The 25,813-nt window shown below is 48.1% G+C and overlaps 1 protein-coding gene across 3 annotated transcripts in view; it reads right to left on the bottom strand.

Annotated features, from left to right (window-relative positions):
- Positions 1 to 25,813, bottom strand: part of MAPRE2 (microtubule associated protein RP/EB family member 2) — a 115,373-nt gene that overhangs the window by 80,774 nt on the left and 8,786 nt on the right. For 2 of the 3 annotated variants that reach the window (XM_036321286.1, XM_036321284.1), the window contains exon 2: positions 13,786 to 13,847. Coding sequence is in view for 1 of the 3 variants with exons in the window: in XM_036321284.1 (XP_036177177.1) it covers positions 13,786 to 13,847 (62 nt within the window). In the remaining 2 variants the exon portion in view is untranslated. Of the gene's footprint in view, positions 1 to 13,785; positions 13,848 to 24,141; positions 24,166 to 25,813 lie in introns of those variants that run through there. The other variant, XM_036321282.1, reaches the window with a different exon arrangement.

Raw genomic sequence — 25,813 nt, 5'->3', positions numbered from 1 at the left:
CCAGGGTCATGTATATAGTATCGGCGACTAACTAGAACCAACAAGTATCTGCATTGAAAAGCTCCTAGTGATACCAGAGGGTTCAATGTGTTCATGGATGAGTGCCAGTTAGGCCCCAGATGAACGGATCCCACCTCTGCACCCCCATTCTAGTGGAGTCAAGACTCCCCCCACCCCCCCCAAAAAAGTCAAACAAATATTTAAAACTCCTGTTTGGAGAGCAGGGTGGACCCAGAGCCAGAGCCATGGGAACAACACGCACAAAAGGAAGCCAGCAGCACTCCCAGGACTAAGAGCCAATCAAGACGGAGCCGGGAAGCAGCCCAGGTTTTCATTCCCAGAGTTCGCAGGTTGTAGCAAAATCCCTTTTCTCTGGCCAGCAAGCACCGATAATTGCGTATTGGCAGAAATCACCGTCTCTCTACTCCAGCAGAGGTGCCTCTAGAACAGGCACTGTGTACTGCCTTGGATTTGAAACTGCCAAAAGGATAGCAGGGAACATATGACATCATCAGCCAGGCCGGACGCTAATCCTGATTCCATCCCAGAAGCACCCGCTGCTCACGGATGCCTTTCCCGGGTGAGAATGTGTCCGCTGGAGTGATAAACTCGACGGTCAAAGGCATTCACACCTGCCGCACCACCTCTGGTGGGGGCTTCCTTAGACTATCACCTCCGAATGCAGACACCGAGTCCACGCAGCTGGCACCATTGCTGTCCCGGGAAAAGGCACTTCTCCCACGCGTGCGTCCTAGGCTAGTTCCCAGCAGGGAATGGCAGAACTGCTGATCAATCAGCAGCGATGGCGAACCTATGGCACGCGTGTCAGAGGTGACACGCGAACTCATTTTTTTGGTTGATTTTTCTTTGTTAAATGGCATTTAAATACATAAAATAAATATCAAAAATAGAAGTCTTTGTTTTACTATGGTTGCAAAGATCAAAAAATGTCTATATGTGACACGGCACCAGAGTTAAGTTAGGGTTTTTCAAAATGCTGACACGCCGAGCTCAAAAGATTCTCCATCACGGAATCAATGACTTACAAGACGCGCGCCACACCCAAAATGATAGCAGGGAATAAATGTGCGATTGGTCAGCCGGGGGCACTGGCCCCGGAATCACATTGGTGGCAGAGAAATGTATTTGAGAGGGGTCCTTGCTCACTCCCTTTCCCCCAAGGCACGGAAGACTTTAGTGGGTCTTTCTGCAGAGCTGGTGAGAATTGTCTGATTATGTATCCGGCTCCTGGCTTGTAGTCATAGCATTTTATTTACGAAACACTGGTGAGTTTTCTCCCTGAGGAAGGAACGCTCTGCAAAGCCAACCCACACAGGCGCCCTCCTCCGGGGTTGATTGTTGCGGGTTATTTCTCAGCCACTTTGTAGCTGCGCTGACCCGGGCCGGCAGCATCCTGCGAGCCCCCTCCCTACGTGCCAAACAGCAAGGCTTCCGTGATGTCAAAACACAGAACACGCCACCGCGTAAGCTTTCTCCGTGCGGGAATTTCTTTTCTCATTTGCTTTTTCTTGGATTTTCGCAAGCTTGGCCTTAATTCTGTGGAATCGCTCAGAGAACATGATGGGAATGCAATTCGAAAACGCTCACGGAGCACTGCGATTTCTGGAGTCATTCAGTCACATCTGTGCCATGTGAGGTTTCACTCTATTGAATAAAAATGTGCTTGTGAATTATGCCATCTGGTTAAATTTAGGAGCTTTAAATATGTTTTCCATAAAAATACAATGTGACAAACGTGATAACTGAAGCATGGATTAGGTAGCGCAGGATTTGGAAAAGAAAGTCACCTTGTTGGGGAACTAGAAACAGCTTCGCCAAGGTGGTCATGTTTATTAGTACGAGGGCTCAATCATTCATTCAACAAATATTTATGGAGCACCTAGTATGTGCTAGGAATAATTCTAGGCACTGAAACTACAGAAATTAACAAGATATAAAATTTCCTGTCCTCATGGAACTTACACTTGAGTGAGTGTGTGTGTGTGTGTGTGTGTGTGTGTGTGTGTGTGAGGTGGGGCGGGGGTAGTCTTAGGAGATGAGGTCAGAAAGATGACAGAGGGACCAGAATGTGTAGGGCTCTGAACAGCCACTGTGAAGACTTTGGCTTAACACCAACGAGAAACCATTCATTTGCCGCAGTGTTAGCCGCGTCCGTTGGCACAGATGTGGAATTCTAGTAATAATGACAACAATAGCCATCGCAACACCAAATGTTTACTGAGCACTTTAATGGGCCAAAACTATGCTTTAATTGAGGAGGCACCTCAGTCCTCACAGAAACGCATGAGGAAGGGGCGATTTTAAACCCCGATTCCTCAGAGGAGGTTTAGAAGTAAAATAACTTTGCCTGATCACTAGCCAGGAAGTGGGAAGCTGGGCACGCACAGGCCTGCCAGGTGTCAAAGCCGGCTTTCTAACCCACTAGCAGCCTGCCTTCCACCAGGGTCTGAGCAGACCTGGGAGAAGGAACGCAGGGACGAGACAGCAAGAACACAGAGGCCAGAGTGTCGACTGCTGGCCGGAGGCAGCTCAGTGGGAGCACAGAGGTGAAGCCAGGAGAAGGCCCTGGGCAGGGCATGAGGAGGGGATGGGCCCTGTCCGGGGAGTAGTATTCTTAGAGAGATTAGAAGGGAAGGAGTTGTAAATTACGGCTAAGGAAAAGGAAGGGGGAGGGAGGAAGAGATACCAGGATTCGATGTTAGCAGTATATGTTATCAACAGAGAAAAATAATTGTCTTATCCTTATGTATAGGGATTAACTATTTTCTTTTTCTGAGTAAGCCTCGACTGTCACTGTCCATGTCTTTGCTATCTTCCGGAGGGGAAGAGACCACAGGCAATTGTTCTGGTATTTGTTTTCAAGGCTAAAGTCTGCTTTCATTTTCACTCTACCAGGACTGCTGTCATTCAGCCATCCGGCTACAGGCATGCCTAGCTGAATGCTCTCACTGAACGTGTCCATGCCCAGGTTCGTGAGACTCCTGTATTTCATTCCACCTTACTTCCATGTTCATATAAAACACCTCCTATTGAGCTGACAGGTAGGACGACTAAAAGAGGATAAAAGGCATCTTGGGCTCAGTTGGGGGCCAGGGAAATGAAGAGACTCTCAGTACCATTAGCCAAACATCTTCCAGAAGGCTCAGGAGCTTGTAGCTATGATTTCTTCAGGGCTCTCAACAGTCAGCTAAGCCAGTGGTCGGCACACTGCGGCTCGGCAAACCGCGGCTCACGAGCCACATGCGGCTCTTTGGCCCCTTGAGTGTGGCTCTTCCACAAAATACCGACTTCTGCGCATGGGCCACGAAGTTTCAATCGCACTGTACGTGCGCGCCTGCACGTGGTATTTTGTGGAAGAGCCACACTCAAGGGGCCAAAGAGCCGCATGTGGCTCGGGAGCCGGGGTTTGCCAACCACAGAGCTAAGCCATTGGCCTTCCTCCCTTTCTTTTCTTCCAATAAAACTTTATCAACACAAATGTGAATGTCAGATTATTTTCATGTGTTACAAATACCACTTTTCTTTTGCTCCCCTTCCTCATCACTGGAAAGTGCAGACACCACCCCTAGACCAAGGGCTGTTCAGAGCCAGTGGCCAGCTGGGTCTGGCCGCGGCTGTGGCGTGCAGACCTGTCATGGACTCAGGCTGGGACCTGTTCGCTACAATCCATTGGGCTTTATTTCTGACTTTGATATTCAGAAGTCCTAACTGAGTGAAGGCACGCCTGAATTTATAAATCCAAAGCCAGTGGGGGAGGGTGGGGACAGTCATTCTAACAGGCATCAGCAGCCTCCAGAGGCTCAGAGCCACTCAGGAGCCAGGCCACCGTGGCCACCAGGGACACAGGAGGAGGGTGTCCCCCCGCCGGGGCGTCCCGGGGAGCCTGCCGTCCACGACAGGGGAGCTACGGCGCCCGATGGCTCCTCACCAGTGCGTCCGGGAACATGAGGCCAGCAGCTGGGGAGCAGTGTGAGTCATGGGAGAGACATTCACCAATTTCTGACCTCATCCAAATAAAATTCTAGAAAATAAATTAAAGACGCTTACTTCATTAAAAAAAGAACGCACATGGAAATTATGAAGTAAGTTTCCATTGGGAATGTTTTAATTAGTGCTTATATTGTGTTTACTCAAGAGCTTATAATGTCAAGTCTTTGTGACCTCAATTCACATGCACGGAGTATCTGTAGGACGCGCGCATGAGGGATCTGACTACGGAGTCTAACGTATGGAAACATGAACGGTCCCCTTCAAGGGGCTTCTATTTCATTTCTATGTGAAGGAACCAGACCCCTGAGAAATCCAGAGGGATCTGAGTCTTAACAGCACAGGCTCTGGGCTCCCAGGAGCATGAGGGCCCGATGCGGGTGAAGGGGCCAGTGTGACACCCCTTTTTCTGCAGAGCTGCCGAGTATTCCTAGGGGGGGTCAGTGGGACACTCCTGACCCGACGTGGCAGTGACAAACGTCAGCAGAAAACAGGCCTCTTCCGCTGACCCAGTGATTTTTTCTGAGGCTGAGTTGCCATGAAAGCAACTCAACCCCCCCCCCCCCCGGCCCCGCCCCCTGCAATCTCCATTGTTTCCATAAGCTCCTGGTAAAACTGTGATGCCTACAGTGTCAAAGTGTGGTGCCTACAGTCATCACTGCACTCTCCCACTCGCCGAATACAGGCAGGCCAGAGGCAGGAGTGGACACTAGGTTGGGGCATTGGTGGGACCACACAGCGCATTTACTGAGGACTCCCCCCCAACCCCCGCCCCGCGGTCCCCCGCTTCCCACACCTCCAGCTTGAACTGCACCCCGAGCAGCACTCAGTTCCGAGTCCTCAGAATCGCTGCTCTCCCTCCCCCGCGTCTCTCATTTGGTCACCATACCTGTTTCTCTCACAACCTGACACATAGGCCCCTTCCTCTCCTCTCCACTCCCAACAGGGGACACGCCCCCTCCAGAGGGCTCCCTGCTTCCCGGCTCTCTTACCGCTCGATGCTTCTGACAAACCATGACAGTGACCTCCCCCCTTCTTTCCCCAAAGTCTCCAGTGGTTCTCCATCAGGTCCGTATATAAAAACTCCAAAGTTCCCTTTCGGTGCTGAAAGCCTTAGGCAATCTCAATCCCCTCAGACCCCCACCTCCCACCACCGACAGGAGGGTGGGGTTAACTTGGCTACCTCTTAACCTGGAATGCTATTTGTCTCCTGGAGTCAGCATCAGAAAAGACTTCCCTGGAAGCGATGAGCAGAGAAAAGAGCTTGGAGGTGTCCCTATTTGGAATCATTCACACACGCTCCTGTAGCAAGAGATTCTTCCGTCCAATTATTGTTTTGGACTCTGTGTTCCGTGGGGCTGCCAGACCTCTAAGCTACCGCTTGACAATAACTTCAGCTGCTTCAGTACAAAGGCAGGAAGAGGACGGCCAGCGGTCGGTCCGGTGGATTATGATGTCAATGTAACAGCACCCGAGTTCTCCCCTCAGGGCCCCTGTCCACCCAGGGCGGGGAGGGAGAGCCAGGGACACGCAGCCACTGCCCCCTCCTCTTCACCTGCTCGGACCAATCAGAGGACACCCTTACAGCCAGAACCACGGTTTCAGCCAATTAAATTGTCATCTTAGAAACCTCAGAGGCGACAATTGCTCTAAGTCAGTGGTTCTCAACCTTCCTAACGCCGCGACCCTTTAATACAGTTCCTCGTGTTGTGGTGACCCCCAATTTCATTGTTGCAAATTGAACATAATGAAAGCATAGTGATTAATCACAAAAACAATATGTAATTATATATGTGTTTTCCGATGGTCTTAGGCGACCCCTGTGAAAGGGTCCTTCGACCCCCAAAGAGGTCGCGACCCACAGGTTGAGAACCGCTGGTCTAAAGAAATAAAGAATCAGCTTCGCTGGTGTGGCTCAGTGGAGAGAGCGTGGGACTGTGGACTGAAGGGTCCTGTCAAGAGCACGGACCCTGGTTGCAGGCTCTCGGCCCTGGTTGGGGTTGTGCGGGAGGCAACCCATCGATGTGTCTCTCTCACATCGGTGTCTCTCTCACATCGGTGTTTCTCTCTGTCTCTCCCTCTCCCTCTACTCTCTCTAAAAACCGTGGAAAAATATCCTCGGGTGAGGATTAAAAAAAAAAAAAGAAAGAAATCAAGAACCACACATCAAAGTTCCGTGGAGGTCAGTGGTGAGGCCGGACCCCAGGCCCCTGGGCGTCTCTCGGGCTGGGCTGGTCGCTCCCACTCGGGCACCAGCTGCTGAGAGCAGCCCTCGCACTCGCACGCACCGCGCTGGGCTCGGGGAAAGCCCTTCTCCCGTGGTCTCCTCCCCCACCATCCCGGAGACCAGCTCCTGCAGCTGGACCCAGGGCTGCGGAGGGAGCGGAGCCAACTCGTCCCAGCGCCAGGTCAGGAGGCGGCTGCGAGCCCCCCGTGTGGCCTGCGCCGCACAAGCCCGTGCAAAGGCCGCCTTCGGGTCAGGAGAAGGAGCACAGCGTTGCTGGTGCCAACCAAGGTGTGAGGCTGAATGTCACGAAAGTAGCTTCAGAGTAACCCCCTCAGGCTGCCTCACGATGCAATTCTAAAATGCCTCATCAACCGGCGTTACTTTTCCCATTTTATTTTCTCCACTCCCCGCCTCTAAGCAAAAACATCACCGACTCCCACCCTTTAAATCCATCACCGTAGCCATGCCCAGCACGGAGGGAAAAGCCCAATCACAGACCAACACAGAGTGTCAGCCTGGCCTGGCCGGCATGGATCAGTGGTTGAGCGTTGACCTATGAACCAGGAGGTCACGGTTCGATTCCATGGTCAGGGCACACGCCCGGGTTGCGGGCTCGATCCCCAGTGTGGGGTGTGCAGGAGGCAGCAATCAATGATTCTCTCTCATCATTGATGTTTCTCTCTCTCTCCCACTCCTTCCCTCTCTGAAATAATAATAATAATAATAATAATAATAATAATAATAATAAAAAACAACCAAAAAACCCCATGTCTGTCCGGCCTCTCGGGGGTCCTGCACACGGTTCCCTGGCCAAAGGCAGTGCCCGGAGCGAGGGGGAGAGGCTGCTGCCCACAGCGGTGTCTGTGCCGGACAGGAAGATCCTAAATTTACTGAAAAGCTTTTTTTTTTTCTGACTCCCCTTGAATATCAATCAGGCAAAAGTGAGAGCCAAGTTTTCTGCATGAGTTAACGCACAATTATAATTCTTTCCAAAATGGGAAGTGGAGGTTAAGCGAGCTTTTGGATCCTGTTCCACAGATCATGCTACATTTTGTGACACTTGGCATTCCTGTTTCCGTTCTCTGAAGAAAAGCACGCTTTACAGTTATCACTAGATCTGACATGGGTTCATCTGTATAAAATGCTTTGTTCTATGAGGGTCTGAAGACAGCAGCATTTAAAGTCTAAAAGCAAATACTACTCCATGAGGCAACGGATACCCCAGGAGTGAGGGGTGGTGTCGGCGTGTGAACGGAGGGAAGAGGGACCCGGGATATTAATACTTTGCAAAGGGGTTTGAAGAGATCTCTGTGCTTCCTGGCTTCAAGTTGGAAGCTGAGAAACTTGTGGTAAGTAGGATCTAGATGGGAAAGTTGCTAATATCCCATTAGCAGAGCAGGATTAGAAGTTCCCTGAAGACGCAACAAATATCCACAGCCCTGAACTCTGAGTGCGTCTAATGCAATAAACCCGGCGCTCCCCCCCTGCCATCAACCGCATCCCTGAAAGCTTTCTGATAGAGCCAGTACACACTGTGAGCCTGGAGCAGCAACTCTTTGTTTTTATATAAAAACTAGACGCCTGGTGCATGAAATTCATGCAGGGGGGTGTCCCTCAGCCCGGCCTGCACCCTCTCCAATCTGGGACCCCTCAGGGGATATCTGACTGCCGGCAGTTGGACATCCCTCTCACAATCCGGGACCTCTGGCTCCTAACCACTCACCTGCCTGCCTGCCTAATTGCCCCTAACCCCTCTGCCTGCCTACCTGCCTGCCTGCCTGATCACCCCTAATTGCCACTGCCTGCTGGCTTGATCGCCCCTAACCACCTCTGCCTCGCCCCCCCCCCCCCCCCCCGCCCCGGCCTAAGCCACAGTCTGGCCTCCCGCTGGGAGAGGCAACCTGGCGGATCAGAGGAAGGCGCCACCCCCATTACCCCACGGCTGCTGCCACTGCTGGCCTGAGCCTGGGCAGCAGCCCCACCTCGGCCCTAGCAGCTGCTGTGGCTTTGTCCGGAAGGATGTCAAGAAGGTAGTCTGGAAGATGTCTGCCCTAATTAGCATATTACCCTTTTATTAGTATAGAGAAGGGTTTTTGTATATAAAGGTTTTGACCAAAAAAACTTAAACTTATTCTTTACTGTAATATATTTGACCTTTATGATTAAATAAAAATAGTTGGATTATCACATTCTTATGATGAAAGATATTTGATATTACAAATGTTGCCTAATAAAATGGCTATATCTTCACTTCTCCACCAGCCTGGAGAAATACTACTGGGTAAGAAACATCAAGGCATCAGTAATTTAAAAATAGGTATATCATCCTGGGTATCATCTTGTTAGTAGCCTCAGTTCAGATGACCTAACCAACGAGTCTGAAATTATTATACAGCTTTATTCTCCCTCCTCCCTTTTTAAGTCCATCCTGTTCAAATATTTACCCAACCAAAAAAATCCTATCAATTCTTTTCCAGCTGCCTCTCTCAGTATTTTTTGTTTGTTTGTTTGTTTCTAGCAAATTCATATCATCAGAAATGTGGACAAATGCAGTAGCTTCCAAGAGCTTGTCTTTTCCGCTCTCCCTTCCTTCCCATCTCTTCTATCTCTGTGAATATGTTGTCATTTATAGAAAATGCACATTAAGAATTGAGTGCTACAATGAAAAAAAAAAATCAAGGTTGTTGATAAGATGCAGCTTTCAAAAAAGAGTGTGCTGGGTTAGGCCATGATTACTAGGCCATGTTTTCTTAAGCAGGGGGAAGAGCGGCTGGCCCATCCAGAATTGTTATTCCTGGCTGGAGACCACACTGCCATTACACAATGTGCCAAGCTCTCAATTCATATTTTCTGACAAACCAAGCACAGTTCTTCCCTACGCCAGCACCCGAGAAGGGTCCTAATGGCTCGGTCCAGCTCCTAAGCCAAGGTTCTGCTGCCTGAGGGGCATTACCTCACGCCGGTCTGAAACATGCCACTCCCCGGGAGCAAAACTAAAGTGAGAAGCAAGACTCTCACGAGAGACGCTCTCCCGAGTGATACGACAGTGCCCGCCATGGCCTGAAAGGCCGGAACACATCAGCACTGGGAGTGCCACGGGGCCGGGTGGGCCTGTGGCCGCTCTCCAAAGCGGGAGTCCCAAGTGTCGGAAAACACGAAGCCCGCGGGGCTCAGAGCTCAGTCTCCCGGGCACCTGAGGTTTTACGTGGCCTTTACCGTCCACGTTTCTCAGTGTAGTTTGTTGTGAACCTGATCATCTGTGACTCCTTTGCACTGTTCTCTGGAAGCCTGAACGTGACCAAATTGAGGACAGGGACAAACTCGCTAGTGCGTGCATTTGGGACAGGATGCCACGTGAGGCGAGGGATGCTGCAAATCTGTGTCACACGCGGTACAAGTCGCCGGGCAACCCGACGCCACGCCAGCTTTGTAGACGTTCACAGAGCCCGTGGGGAACCTGTGCTGAGCAGGTGTGGGGGAGGGAGATGATTAAAGTAGAATGCATCACAAGCATCGCTCTTGGGAATATTATGTTTTGGAAGTTAAACATTATATATGTGAAAAAAAAAATAGATCTAAGGTAATATCCAATCAGGAGTTTCATAGTACAACAGCTGCCTTCACAGGGGATGTGGGAACACAGGTGTGAGGCTGCCAGCCGGGGGTATTGTTTAACCCGTCATGACCGATTAGTTTAAAGTCTACCAGATGGGCTTTGAAGGCGACTCTATGCGTCCAATAATGGCAGGTCGGAATAATAATGATATGTCACCTCTGTAGGCTATTCTACAGACTTTAACACTACACTCATGAACCGCGAGGCCACATGGAAGACTGCTCGACAAGGTTAAAGAGCAGCACACAGAGGTATGCACAAGGTGTCGTTACGATATGCAAAACGGGGTGAAGGACTAGAAGGGAAAAACTAGAACAAATGATTTGTTAGGGTAGGATTATAGGCAGGATTATAGCGATTTGCTTTTTATGATTTCCACTCTTATTTTCAATAATGGAAATTTTGGAAATACTACAGAAGTAGAAGAAAATATACACGAGAGACATTTGAGAAGGAATGCAGACAGCAGCTGGATGCTGGGAGGTAAGTTACTTCAATAATTGTAAATAATCTAATCTATTTCTCATAAAACGTAAGTATAGATCAGTACCAAGTGGCTGGAGGCTTTTACCCCAATGGTAACTATGACGTTGAAATATGTCTTTGTTTCTTGAGTGATTTTAATCCAAATGAGCAATTGTCCGTCTTCTATGACACTAACGGTTGTATTTCCACAAAGGCGTCACCTACGGTCAACATGGCCGGGTGGTCTGAGGGGAGTGAGGGCAGGAGGGAAAGGGGAGGAGAGGAGGAATACAGGCTCAACTTCTGAGGTCATCAGGATTAGTCACACTCACACACACACACACACACACACACACACACGTCATTTGCTCCCATAACCTCCACTCTACTTCCACCCCTCCCCACCTCCGAAGGCTTTCTGCTTCACAGGCAGTTCCAAACGTGTATCTGAGTGTGAGTCCTGCTTGTGGAAATAACTTTGGCGTCACACCTGCTTGGGGTCTAATCTCGCTTCTACCACTTACTAGCTATGAGCCTTGAACGCACGAGTAATCTCTCTGAAACTCAATTTCCTCACCTATGAAAAGCATCGGGCATGTGAAGATTGAGACAATGCTGGAGTTGTAGCTGAGTGCTTGGACCCAGCAGGCATTAAATAAAGCGTGTTCTCTCTCCCATTTCCCCCTTTGCACACAGGACCCTGTGCTCACATCGGAGAGACAGTTCATGGAGAACTGGACACGAACCCACCTAACTGTAGGCTGTTCTCAGATCTCCCCCCCCCCCCATAATTACCCTCCCAGGGACCAGGATCCCTGGGTCATAACAAAGACGCAGCATGAGGCCAGGCCAGACTCATCGGCACATCGCAGACCAGAGCGAGCTCCCGGGGGAGGCTCTGTCTGTCAGATGTACTGAAAACTTCCGTTCTCGCTAATCTGGCTTCTGGAGCTGGTTGTCCAATACAGCAGCCAGTGGCCATGTACGGCTATTTACATTACATTAATTAAAATGAAATACAACTGGAAATGCATCTAAAATGTTCTTCAACCACATAAACACATTCCAGATACTCCATGTGCACATGTGGCGAGTGGCTACCAAATCTGACGGCACAGACACAGGGCATTTTCATCAACCCAAGGGCATTTAGGAACTGCTCCGGGGCCACCCGTGGGAACGAGAATGTCAGAGGGTTAGCGCCCAACATCTTTGCGTATTAATGCTTTTCTTTGTAAAGACTCTCAGGCCAGAAAACTCAACTCAGTGAAGGGGGCAGAAGAAAACCGTTTCTTGATTAGGGAGCCTCACTAGATACAAGCATTCCAGGCACCAGCCTGAGGGACCTCAGTAGCATTCTTTCCAAGTTCCTCAGCCCCCTCGGAAAGAACACCTTGATACGACATGTCACCTTTTTCTGCTAGCCATAATGCCAGCACTTAACCAGATTCTAGAACTCTCTGTGAAAGGCAGAAATCTCCGGTAGGGTGCCGTGTACTAAAGGTTTGCTAGGCAGTCGGCAGTTATATTTCTGAATGCAAAAAGCAGTTGGCTCAAGTCGGTGCCACAAGTACCCAAGCAGTACACGTTTGTGGATGAGGGATGGGACACCTAATTACTCACACTCTTCTATTTCCCATTATCAGTCAATTGTGAATGAAGGCCGGTCTCTCATAATCTATTCTGTCCACAGGGGGCGCTCGTGACTTAGTTACTAGTACAGTGATGGCGAACCTTTTGAGCTTGGGGTGCCAGCATTTTGAAAACCCTAACTTAACTCTGGTGCCGTGTCACATATAGAAATTTTTGATATTTACAACCATAGTAAAACAAAGATGTATATTTTTGGTATTTATTTTATTTTATTTTATTTTTTTATAGATGTATCTTTTTTTAAAATTCTTTATTAGTTACGGTATTACAAATGTGTCCTCATCCCCTCCATTTAAATACTTATTTTATATATTTAAATGCCATTTAACAAAGAAAAATCAACCAAAAAAAATGAGTTCGCGTGTCACCTCTGACACGCGTGTCATAGGTTCGCCATCACTGTACAACCTGTACTAATAACAAACTCATTATAAACCAGTCAACAGCTCTGACCCCTACAAAGTTCAGAAAAGAAAGCATCGGCCTACTTTAAAATAAATGCATTGTCCTCATGATCAAGTTTCATATTTCCACAAAGAGGGGCTCTGTCAAGTTTTCTTCAGCTCGGGTACGCGGGCCTAGCACCACCGCAGGCTCACGCCTCCCACCCTGTGCGTGTCCATGCTATCAGGCACCCGCCAGCTTCTCCCCACAGAGGCCTAGATTTCCACTTCCCTCGGCCCCAACTTAGCCCTCGAGCCAGCGCTGGGCCCGGAAGAGTCCAGCTGTTTGGACACCACCCAGGGGAAAAGTTGATGAGAGCCAAAGGGGAAAAGTTCACTCACCCTATTTAAATAAATTAATTACTTTCATTTAATATAATTTTGTACCTGTATGTTTCACTTGGTTCAATGTCAAGGCAACTCCTTACAAGTCTAGGCTTCTGTTGGAGAAGAATTTTAGGTTTCTCTTCTAAATTACTTTATTTTAAAACGATCATCAACCATAATGTTTATCACAAAGGAACCGCAAGGCAAACAGGGGATGTCATCCAAATACAGTTTGGAGAATTATCTAAGAATGGAGTTCTAGTTTTATCATCCCAGAAAGAAAGCAACATACACCCCACACTCCTTTATTCCCCCTATTAAAAAATGTTGCTGCTGCTTAGGGCAAAAAAGAAGTAAAACTAGAGATGTTTGGAGCCCCTTTGAGGAAATCTAGGACGCTAGGCTGTGGGAGGCTGTTCTTGGGACAATAATGGCTCATCGCGTGGAAACCTCTCTGGATGGCTTTCCAACTATTGCCACCTGGTGGCATTTTGGTTAATTGTTCCTTTGTTCTGGGGAGCCCTGAAGTGAGCCTTGAGACGCAGTACCAGCAGGAAGTAACTGAAGGTCAGATGATTGCGTCTCAAACACAAATCCCAAACTGGACAACGAGGCACCCCAGGGCTTCACCTCCTTTCCAAGACACCCCATCTCTCTCTACTGTCAAGTCAACAGAGCAGTTGCCTTGGTTTTTAACAAGATCAAACAATCCCTTACCATTAGAAATGTCACGAGGTCATTGACTGTATCTTGAAATTCTCTTCCTCCACATATCCTTCATTAGAGCTCTAAAAGTAAACTTTAACTGGCTTGCCCACTTTTAGAGGAATTGCTCATAGCAGTTAATTAGCCCTCAGTACCCGTGGGATGTGCAATATAGTTTGAGAAATAACGTTTCAACACAGAGTGTTTGCTCAAATATTTGCATTAGTTGCATCACGCCATTTTGAGGATACATTTATGACAAAGGAATTCATAATACTCCAATTTAATCTGCAAATGATTTAATCTGTAAGTCACACACATGATGGACATCGAAACCTTACCTTGTGCATCCGGGCTCTCTCCCCGGCTGTCGAGGTGAACTGTTCCTCTGAGAGGGGGGATGCTGGGATAGAAAAATGGAAAGAGAAGTTAAGAGTGAGCATGTAACATGGTGAAAACATAGCAGCAAAGAGTTATCAATTAGTTCATCGGGTGTGGCCAACAACGCAAAAGGAAATGAAAGAAAACGCGCCACAAAATACCCAAATTCAGTTGCTTTTACCAGGGGAGAGATTAGGTCAGCCAAACAGTGGGGTTCTCAGTCCATATCATTCTTGGGTGGATTTATCAGAGGGCGTGAGTATTTAGTATAATATCAGTCCTATGAGGAGCACCCCCCCCCATGTGATGAGAATCACGTGTTAGCAGGAAACCCCAGGAGCCGTGCTTCTCGTGGGGTATCAAATGTCAACAGCAATTAAAATACTGACTTTCCCAAACTTAGGCAATATGCAGGTTTTATATCAACACAGGCTTCGTCTCTTAGTCAGAAGATCTGTGTTCATTTTAACAGGGTAAGCATTAAAAACAATGGCAGGGCCCGGCCAGTGTGGGTCAATGGTTGAACGTCGACCTATGAGCCAGGAGGTCACAGTTTGATTTCCAGTCAGGGCACATGCCCGGGGTTGCGGGCTCGATCCCCAGTGTAGGGTGTGCAAGAGGCACCTGATCAATGATTCTCTCTTGTCATTGATGTTTCTCTCTCTCTCTCCCTCTTCCTTCCTCTCTCTGAAAGAAAAAAATACATTAAAAACAAACAAAAAAACAATGCCAGGATCAAACTTCAAAATATGTGCACCCACAAGTAATAGTTTGCTTTCTTTATGTGAATTAACTATTAACTACAGTAAATGGATGAAGGGCAGATCCAATTCTAGAGGCTGGGACATGTGTCCAAGCTCCAGGCTGTGAGGGTCCCGTGTCAGGCGTGGGGTGGATGAAAACTGGGGGGAGGCCCATGCGGATGCTGCTACCAAGGACCTGAGACGCATGCATGATCTTGATGGTCTCCCCGCTCCCCGAGAAACAGGTTAGAAATGACCCCACTCCACCTTCCACCTAAGCCTTTCCCTGCACAGGACTCTGTGTCTGGCCATTTCAGAAATGCTTGTGGTGCTTAGTTTAAAATCAATTGTATAACAATAAGATATGTGTGGCAGGCCCAATATAAGGTGATCAATCCCAGGCATAGTTCTGGAGCTGTCACTCAGAGGAGGACCTTAAGAAAGGGAGGCCTGACCAGCATGGCTCAGTGGTTGAGCGTCAACCTGGTCAGGGCACATGCCCGGGTAGCCAGCTCGATCCCCAGTGGGGGGTGTGCAGGAGGCAGCTGATCAATGATTCTCTGTCATCATTGATGTTTCCCCCTCTCTCTCCCCCCTCTCTCCCTTCCTCTCTGAAATCGGCCTAAAAAATATTTTTTTTAAAAAGGGAGGAAGGAGGCATTCTCTTCCCCCTATTGAGAAAGTATAAAATTATACTTTCTCGATAGGGGGAAGAGAAGATGGTAAGTGAAAAAAATGCAAATAAATGGTAAGTGCTGGAGAGTGAAAGTACAGGTGACAGCTGAGTTCTCAATGTTACACTAGTCAATAAGGGAGCTCAAAAGAATCTAGTGAACAAAATAAGCTGAAGAACAAAACAGATCCAGAGCCATTGAAACATGCACCAGACTGATGTATTTCAGAAGGTGGAGGGAGGGGGTGTGGGAAGAGACTAAACAAAGAACTTATATGCATATATGCATAGCCCATGGACAAACATTAGTGCAGAGAAAGCTTGGGGTGGGAGCGGGAGTGGGGTGGAGGGGGTTAACGGGGGGGGGGGGGCATATTTGTAATACTTTGAACAATAAAGTTTTTTATTTTTATTTTTTATATTTCTTTATTGATTTCAGAGAGGATGGGAGAGGGAGAGAGAGATAGAAACACCAATGATGAGAGAGAATCATTGATCGGCTGCCTCCTGCACACCCCCTATTGGGGTCGAGCCCGCAACCTAGGCATGTGCTCTTGGCCGGAATCGAACCTGGGACCCTTCAGTCTGCAGGCTGACACTCCATCCACTGAGCCAAGCCGGCCAGGGTGACAATAAAGTATTTTTAAAAATCAGAAAATTTAACATGAATGGTTTCAAGAACCATTCTGGTAACCTGACACCTTCTCCTTCAGATAGAACAGGTAGAATTTCTTTATGTGTTTTATAGCAGAATTTAATTTTATAAACATTTCATCCCCCCACCCCACCCCCACACAATTTATAGAAAGTTGGTAAAACTAAGAAAATCAGTTTAAAGAAAATCTCTTCCTATCCATGCCCATTTCTTTCCTGAGCCTTCCAATCTTCTAGAAATATTTACTGAATCAGAATAAAATGTTCACTTGCCCTCTTCGCCTGGTACCATAGCTGATGGGGACCGGTGAGAGCACTGGCCACCACTGGGAAGCAAGAGCAGACGGTTCTTAGTTTATCTATAAACCAGATAATTAGCCCTTAGACAACTCAGGCCTGGCTGCACACAACTGGCCCTTTTCTGTTCACTGACAACAACCCATTGCTAACGTCCAACAGCTGCAAGGGATCCGTTTGGAGAAGAATGAGATCATTTATTGAACACCCCTGCACAAGCCATTTCACATACTTTGTCTAATTTAATCCTCAAAGCCATCTTATGACAAACGAAAAAAAACAGCAAGGCTCAGAACAGTGAGCAGTTTGCCCAAATATCGTGCAGCTGGATTCTAATGTGTCTGATGGATTCTAGGATCAGCTCTCTCGTCCACGGCATATACCTTAAAAGCCAGGCCCTTGCCATTGATTTGAAATGCCTGGGGAGCGATGGCTCCGGGATATAGTCGGTGCTCAACAAGACAACACCTTGCAAGGGTGGAGGTCTAGGGTCCCCTCTAGTGGGGGTGGCAGGGGAGACAACAGGTGTTTTTTCTGTGGTGTTTAGTAGATGCAGAGCAGTTATTGTCTATGAGTTTCACACTTTATATAAAGATGAACTCAAAGTGGATCACTACATAAATGTAAAATGTAAGAACCATGAAACATTCAGAAAAAACACACAACCATCTTTGGAATCTAGGGCTTGGCAAAGAGTTCTTAGCCTTGACCCCCAAAACACAATCCATAAAAGGGAAGATTGATAACTTGGACTTCATCAAAACTTAGAACGTTTGCCCACGTGAAGTAGACGTAAATATACGCTTTACATTAGGAGAAAATATTAGCAAACTTCAATAGTAAACTTTCAAACTTCAATAGTAAAAAACCACACAACCCAAACAATTGGAAAATGGGCAAAATACATGAACAGACATTTAACTGAGGAAAATATACAGATAGCAAATAAGCACATGAATGGACATTCAACATCACTGGCCATTAGGTAAGAGAAAATTAAAAACCATAATGAGATATCACTCTACACTTAGCAGAATGGCTAAAATAAAGAGTGACGACATGACAGGCTGATGAGGATGAGGAGAAACTAGATCATTCACATACTGCGTGTGAGAGGTACAATGGTTCAGCTACCCTGGAAACATTTGACTTAAAAAAAAACCCCAAAACTAAACATACAACCCACCAATTGTACTCCTAGGGATTTTCCCAAAGAAGTTAAAAACGTCTGTTTATAGCAAATTTCTTCACAGTGGCCAAAAACTGGACTGGTTTTGGCCAGATACCCTTTGACTGGTTAAAGGTTAAACAAACTGTGGTATATCCATAGCATGGAGTATGACTCAGCAATAAGGAGACACCAACTACTGACCTTTACAAAAACCTGAGTGAATGCCCAGAGAGTCATGCTGAAGGAAAAGAGCCAATCCCATAGGTTCTGAACTGTGTGATTCCATTTATCTAACATTCTTGAAGTGAGAAAACTATAGAAATGGAACACAGATGAGCGGTTGCCAGGAGTTCAGGAGGGAGTGAGGGCTGGAGGGAGGAGGGCGCAGTCATAAAAGGGAGACACAAGGCATCCTTGTGGTGATGAAAACGTTGTGCCTTGAACGTGTGTTGATGTCATATCCTGGTTGTGACACCGTATGGATTTTCAAGATGTTACCCCTGAGGGGGAAACAGAGTAAAGCTTACATGAAATATCTCTGTATTGTTTCTTCTAACTGGGTAAATGTATAATTGTTTCAAAATAAAGTTTAATTCAAAAAATCAGGAGATTGGACAGCAACTAGACTTGAACAAGGTAACTCCCTTCTTTCATTTTCTTACTTTTCCAGAGAAGAGCAAAAGCCCCAAAGCAGTGAGCAAGATGGGGTCAGGAATTTGCTCCACTTTGCACGGATCCAAGAAAAAAATAATCTCACCTGTGATTTCAGCATTCAGAGTCCACAGCCAGCCTTCTGGGGGCCATGTCTGCCTATCTTGGAATTTTCTCTGCTGTTAACCCTTCTCCTACATTTACCTTCCCAGCCCTTCATTAAAGTTCAAAATATTGATACAAATACACACTCTCAAACCCAGAAGTGACTTCTAAAGCGCAGTATAATAACTGCATTCTGGAAATGACCTCTCATACCTCCCAGGTGATGCTACCCAAGAATTTCCAAAAGTTCCCACATCTTGTTCTTTGCACAGGAATAGAAGTTCATCCCTGGTGGTTTCCGTGGGTGACAAGGCAGGGGTTCTGTACTGGAACCTGGGCCACACACTAAGTGAGGGCATAACCTTCATCACCCCGTGTAAAGGGGGGCTCGCCGAGGCTCCCCCCCTCCCCCATGCTGGGAGAGGCCATGGTGACTTTCACTCTTCTCACTCTGAGCACCAGCCAGCGCCCCAGAAACACACAGCTGCCAGCCAAACGCTGTCACTGGGCTTGCCGGCTTTGTTTTCATGGAAAAGACCAAATGCCTTTGTTAGGGAGAGAGCCATGACGTGGTAGTCAAACGCTTTGGCAAAGCACATTCCCTGTTTCTACCAAAGTCCATTTCCCTCATCCTCTGGAAATTGCCAATCCCCTTCCATTAAACAAACTCTGAATTCTACCTCCCCACCCCCCCAAAAAAGACTGCTTTCTTGCACGACCATAAAAAAACAAACTGTGGTACAGCCATACCATCGGCATATAAGAGAGATGTCAGAATGGGAAAAGAAGGGCTGTAAAATCATTTCCCGTCATGCCAGGCCATTGAAGAGTTAAGAGCTCTCTCTCGCTCTCCCTGTAGTGCTCTGTCCCACCAACGAGACCTCTGATCAATGCAAGGTTAAAGCATCTCCTCACAGAGACGGGAATTCTGCCGCCCCAGCTGCTCCCAGCTTTTCCAAGACTGTCCAACCCCCTTGGGACCCGAGCCCAGTTTTCCTCTCAGGGGTTGACTAAGCTCTCTTTGGATTTTCAGAATGAACTGCATCCTAAATTCCAAACTCCGCCAGGCTACTTTTAGAGATATGGAACCACTCCAGTTGCATGTCGCATTCTTGAGTGTGGGAGGCCCAGAGCTTTCTAGAAATACAGCAGCTTATAAGCTTTCCCAGAAGGTCACAGGCTATTAATCCTCAGCTGATCCTACTGCTTAACAGCTTCCAGAGAGCCCGCCCCTGCCTGCACCTCCTCCATGAGGGGTCTGGGTTGGGCGCTGGGCCACCCCCAGGGCATGGGGGTGGGGCAAGAGCCTGCCCAGCTCCACTCCCCGAGAGGGTGGGGAGGTGACCAGGAGCATGACTGTTGGGAAGTACTGAGCTGTGCACCCACCAGGGGAACCAGAACCAAATGAGAGTATCTGGCAAGTAAAGGGGTGCAGTCACACTGAATCCTGGGCATTGAGTACGGTACAGAACGTTCCTCTAAGAGAGGCAACCTACCCAGGGACCCACGCTGTGTGCTTAAGGGCTTGTGGAAAATGTTAGCTGGCGGGTAATGGGATTTGGGTGGTAGGTGTTAAGAAGAGCAATTATATTACCAGCTTATGGCTCTGTGATTTGGGCTTCTATAAAAATAAAAATACAATCCCCAGAAACTATCTAATGGGGTAGCTAGACTACAACAGGAATCCAGGACTTTCCATACAAACTGGGCCTCACCCTCCCTTCTCAGAACCCTCCTTCATCCATCTGCTGCTTCCCATCGTGGGCATCGTCTGCCCTTTCTATTCTAGACTAGAACGTTCATAGCGCTAAACTTACAGAAGTAACATCCTAAAGAAAAAAGTGGCACGAGACCACCTGCACACAAGAGCAACGCACACGCATTATAATTCCGAGAAGGTTTCCCTTGCACTTTTATCCATTTCTAATCGGCTGTCCTTGAAAATAAAGGGGCTGGGCTAGAAGAACGGCCCTTTTCCTTCATGGTGTGGTTGCCAACGAAATGGAGCCGGGTGTTCATGGATCAGGGAAGCGGCACAGAGAGAGCGGCATCAGATTCACCTGCAGAGTTCAGGGTTCAAATTCAGTGTGTGGGTCCTCGTGGAAAGCATGCTTCACATTGTCCTGTCTTTTTTTGTTGTTGTTTCTTTAATATATTTTTATTGAATTCAGACAGGAAGGGAGAGGGAGAGAGAGATGGAAACATCGATGATGAGAGGGAATCATTGATTGGCTGCCTCCTGCACGTCCCCTACTGGGAATGGAGCCCACAACCCGGGCATGTGCCCTAGATCAGATTTGAGCCTGGGACCCTTCAGTCCATCGGCTGATGCTCTATCCCAGTGATGGCGAACCTATGACACGCGTGTCAGAGGTGACCCACGAACTCATTTTTTTGGTTGATTTTTCTTTGTTAAATGGCATTTAAATATATAAAATAAATATCAAAAATATAAGTCTTTGTTTTACTATGGTTGCAAATATCAAAAAATGTCTATATGTGACACGGCACCAGAGTTAAGTTAGGGTTTTTCAAAATGCTGACACGCCGAGCTCAAAAGGTTCGCCGTCACTGCCCTATCCCCTGAGCAAAGCCGGCTGGGGCTGTCTTGGCTCAACAGTAACATATTTAAAATGTTGAAAAGGTAACATGTGAGCTCTAAGTAAGACTGACAGTGACCAGAGGGTTACTACGACCTTCCCCAAAAGATGAATAACCATTCTCCAATCCCTGTGTTTTAGGTCTATTTTTCTTCTTGTCCTGCCCGCTCTGGTGCATGGGGCGGTGGGGGACCATATTGGTGTTCGGTAACGGCGTAGCTACATGAAACCAGTTGATGCAGGCCTTCTTGTCTTTGCCTGGATTTGGGGCCGCACAATACAACTCCCACTAGCTTGGGCTGGTAGTTCTGTTTTCCCATGTCTTCCTTTGTCTCTAATGGGATATGATGCCTCTTTACTACGTCTCAGACCAGGCCCGCTGCTGGAGAGCGGGAGGCCTCCAACCCTGACAGCCTCACTGGGAAAAGGCAGCCCCGGGGGCTTTCTGAGTAAACGCTTTTGTGTTGTTTGGTTAATCCTCACCTGAGGATATTTTTTTCCATTTGTTTTTAGAGAGAATGGAAAGGAGGGGTAGAAACAGAAAAACACCATGGAAGAGAGACACATTGATGGGTTGCCTCCTGTACGCACCTTGACCAGGGCCAGGGATCAAGCCTGCAACCGAAGTATATACATGCCCTTGACTAGAATCGAACCCAGGACCCTTCAGTCCGAGGGCCAACGCTCTACCCGCTGAGCCATACAGGCTAGGGCTGAGTAAATGCTTTTTAAAAATATGTCTGCTGTGCTAGAAATCACACTACTTTCATATTTTGAGGAGAGCCAATGGCATTCTCCACGTGCTAAGTGGAATTTTATCACTCTGCCTGTTCCAACTTAGCTACATAATTCTAATGGACTATCAAAACCATCTTTTCCTCATGTTTTGAAAAATGTGTGGATTCTCCAAAGAGAGAAAATGTAGCTCCCGCAGCGTTTTCTATTATATTTTATCTAAGAAAGATGGATTCACAGCCACCTTTCCGAGCCCTGGGCTAACCTGGGGAAAGGGGAGGTACAGATAAGACACCCTCCTTCTTCATGAGGCTGAGGCCACGGGTGAACTGAGGTGTTGAATTGCACCTTAAGCAGAGCTGGGATGAGACCCGGGTGCCTGGACAATCAGGCCAAAGGGGCGTGTTGATATAATGAGAACAAGAAGGTGGGGCTGTGCCTAACTCGCTGAGGTTTTAAGAGAAGATCATTGTTTGAATGAGGGGGTAGAGACAGCCATTCTCCTCTTAACTCATGCTTTTCTTTTGAGTCTTTTGATGTTGTTGCTTCCTCCTGACTATCATTTCTCTCACTCTTTGCATCTGGAATAGTTTTAATTTGCTCCTTTAATTTTTTCATCTCTAGAACTTCTACTCAGGACCATTCGTAACAAACATTTGCGTAGTTCTTCAGAGAGAGATCAAAAGGTATAGAAGTCTCTCGACTAATGTCATACAAATGAGCAGAATAGTGACTAAGCCCAAGATGAGTAAGTATTTAACATTTTAAAACAACCGCCGCCCCCCACCCCCATTGTGAAAAACAAACCAAAAAATGCGCCTGGCTGTCAGATCCCAGGAGCAATCCTGAAAACACCGGGAAGCCTCACAGGAGAATATGTTGTAAAGCATCTCTGCCCATTGGGATGGGCCCCACGCCCCACGGGGAACTGTGACTCAGGGATGTAGGCTTGGTGCTCAGTGTAAGGATCAGCCATTGTCCTACCCATCCCGAAGGTGTCAACTGACATACAAAACCGCACCCAAAGCCCCAGGCCTGGGCACATTACCATGAATAGCATCACCCTGGCCGGGTGGATTCGCACTGGGGACAGAAAGACAACCTGCTACAGCTGCAGAGATGAACCTGCCTGACTCGGCCCAATTGCCCAGAGCTGGTGTCCGCGGGGAGGAGCGTCCCGGGAAGACTGGGAGGGGGAGCCACACATTCTTGCTGTAATTATACTCCTGGGGTCTGAGTGGCTGATTGTGAGAGCGGCTGGGAGCGGTACCAGGAGCCTCTGGGCCCGTTCGCATAAGACAAACAACAGCCTTGCAGGACACAAGTGTCTTGTTTCTGGGGACAGTTTGACTCCAAAGCCCTCACCAGCCTCCTGCTGCTTCCAAACTGCAGCCTGGCCGACCCCCTCCTTCCCCTGCCCCCAGCTATTCCCTCCCCCTCCCCCCCAGCCAGCTAGCCCAGCCACTCCTCCCTCCCCGAGTTCACAAAACAGTAAATCCCACATGAAAGACCCCGTGGTCCTGGATACACCGGAAGCTCCCCGGAGCCCAGCTGTGGTGGAGTGTTAATGCGAGTTTAGAAACGTCAGTCTAGAAGTGAACACCAGTGCCCTTTGTCAATAGTGTTAAAACAAATATGGGGGGAGGGGAGGTCCCCGGGTACCAGTGCTTTGCTTTGACCGCATGCTGGATGGGGGTGGGGGCGTCCACCTGAGATTTTATAGCTAAGAAATCTATAGATAAGAGAAAGACAAGTATCACACGATCTCACTCGTAGTGGAATCTAATGAACAAAATAAACTGATGAACAAAACAGACTGGAGACATAGAAGCAAGGAACAGACTGCGGAATCTCAGAGGGAAGGTGGGGAGAGGGGTGGGGGAGGGGGGTGGGTGGGAGGAGATCAACCAAAGAACTTGGAAGCATATATGCATAACCCATGGACACAGGCAATAGGGGGGTGAGGGCCTGGGGCGGGGGTGGAGCTAGAAGGGGGTCGATGGGGGAAAAGGGGGACATGTGTAATACTTTCAACAATAAAGATGAAAGAAAGGAGAAGGATGGGTTTTTAAAATGGACAAGTGACCTGTGGCGTGACGCAAGATAAAAACGGGGTAGCACCTGGAGCATCGGGAGTTGCTCAGCAGCACCCCACCCGGCGGTTCTCCAGCACCCACTCCTGCTCCCTGTCCTCTGCCAGGGAACCATGATCCCTGCGAACGCGGCCTTCACCCCAAGTGTGGCCTGCAATTCCTCCCGGGCACGGGTGTTGGACAGATCTTCCCACGTTAAGCAAAAGGGACAGAGTGCCAAATAATTCCGAATTACTTGCAGAGAGAGAAGCATTCTGCCCCCAGCTCCCCCAGCCCCATGTTTGCAGCCGTAAAATCTGCAACAAAAGGGAACTGCAGACCCACGACCTGGAGCCCTACCTGAGGGGCCCTCTTCCGGGCCTGGAAGGAAAGGGTCATGTGTGTCTCTTGGATTGTAAGCAGCGGTGTCGTGTCGGAGAGCGACGGACAGTTCTAGAAAGCGAGCTCTTCACAGGGCGGCAGGGTGCTGGGGCGGAGGGCGTGGAAATGACCGCGTCCCTCCCCAGCTCCAACCCATTTACGTGCTGGGGAGGCCCACGTGCGCCTGCGGGGACTGAAGGCCAAGGAACCACCCTCAGCCTCCTAAGACCTAACCTGTCCTGAAGGCTGCTTCCCAGCTGTGAGCACCTGACTGGCACCTGGGGATCTCATCAAACCGCAGCTTTTCATTGAGAAAGTCTGGGGGAGCCGGGCGTTCGCGTCGGTGATGCTGGCGCTCCCGGCCCGGGGAGCCCACGTGCAGCTGCGAGGAGCCGGAGGAATTCACATGTGAGAGGAGGCCAGGGCTGAGCTTCAGTCTCCCAGGGAGACATCCAGGCAGGAGACTGCAAAGACAGCGAAGCTAGAAACACACGCTGGGTACGGGACACAGAAAGTATCCGTGTGGGGAATGACGGAGTGTGAGTACAGACTGTAAGAGCTTTACCCCGAAAGGAAAACAGTCTTTGCAATCGCTGGGTGACCGAGGTAAGATGAGGAGGCGTCCCCTCCTGCCCCGCCCTCAGCTTGCTCATGCTCACTAATAAGGGAACGGCCAGCGGTGACTGGATAAGGTACAGCACCACTTAGTAACTTATTACCACGATACGTAATGAAGCATGCGGGAGGAATCGTGTAGAATTCTGGCAGACGAGAACCAACCCCCCCACTAACCCCCTCTCCCTTGTGTCCTGTGACCTCACAGCGCAGTGGGTGGCCCCCTGTCCCGGAGCAAGTCTGTTCCCAGCCCGAGAACTTCCCATTTCTCAGGACCAGGACCTACAGCCGGGAGCCGCATGTCATGTGCTCTGTGTTTCCGTCCCCCAAAATCAGTGGTTCTCAACCTTCCTAATGCCGCGACCCTTTAATACAGTTCCTCATGTTGTGGTGACCCCCAACCATAAAATTATTTTCGTTGCTACTTCATCACTGTAATGTTGCTACTGTTATGAATCGTAGTGTAAATATCTGATATGCAGGACGTATTTTCATTGTTACACATTGAACATAATTACAGCATAGTGATGAATCACAAAAACAATATGTAATTATATATGTGTTTTCCGATGGTCTTAGGCGACCCCTAATGAGTTTGCCGACCACTGGACTAGCAGGCAGGCTGGCGTAAGGAAGTGAAGTGTTTGAACTCAAAAGGAATTTAAATCTGTGGAGCTTTTAAAAATGACTTTTTCAAACTCTGAACTTCATAAGAGTGGACTGGAATTCGCCCTAGGCCCAAACTGCGTGCGTCTGTTGTTTTAGAGGAACCCAGGGGAAAAAATATAAATATATGGCTGTATGGTGCTGGTATATGAACCTTCTTGTGTAAGTTACAACATACAATAAAGAACGTGAAAGAGATTTGTTGGTGACTTGAGGGCCAGGAGACACGTGCCACCTAACTTATAGGTTATTTAATCAAGGGCAACCCCAGACTCTTATTCACAACAGGCTGCTGAGTTAGTCCACCTGAGAGTCATATTTAAATTTACATTGGTCTTATAAACAATATTAGGAAGGCTCATTCAGGATTTTCCTATAAATAAAGTAGAAATACAATGGTTCTGTATTTTGAAGGTATTTGCTCAAAAAAGAAACCATCCCTTTTTAGGTGTTAAAAGAGAGTTTGCTGAAGATTATTTCAACATGGCAGTGAACAAAGAGACCCATTTCTGTGAGAAAAACTGGATCTTGTAGTTCAGGGCTTCCTGAACTTTAATGTACATGCGCGTCACCTGCGGGCCTTCATAAAGTGAAACTGATGAGTGGGAGGTTCTGGGGGGCACGG

This window comes from Myotis myotis, unplaced genomic scaffold, assembly GCF_014108235.1.
Source record: "Myotis myotis isolate mMyoMyo1 unplaced genomic scaffold, mMyoMyo1.p scaffold_m19_p_9, whole genome shotgun sequence".
NCBI lineage: Eukaryota > Metazoa > Chordata > Mammalia > Chiroptera > Vespertilionidae > Myotis > Myotis myotis.
This window is presented reverse-complemented; position numbering and strand designations above follow the sequence as displayed.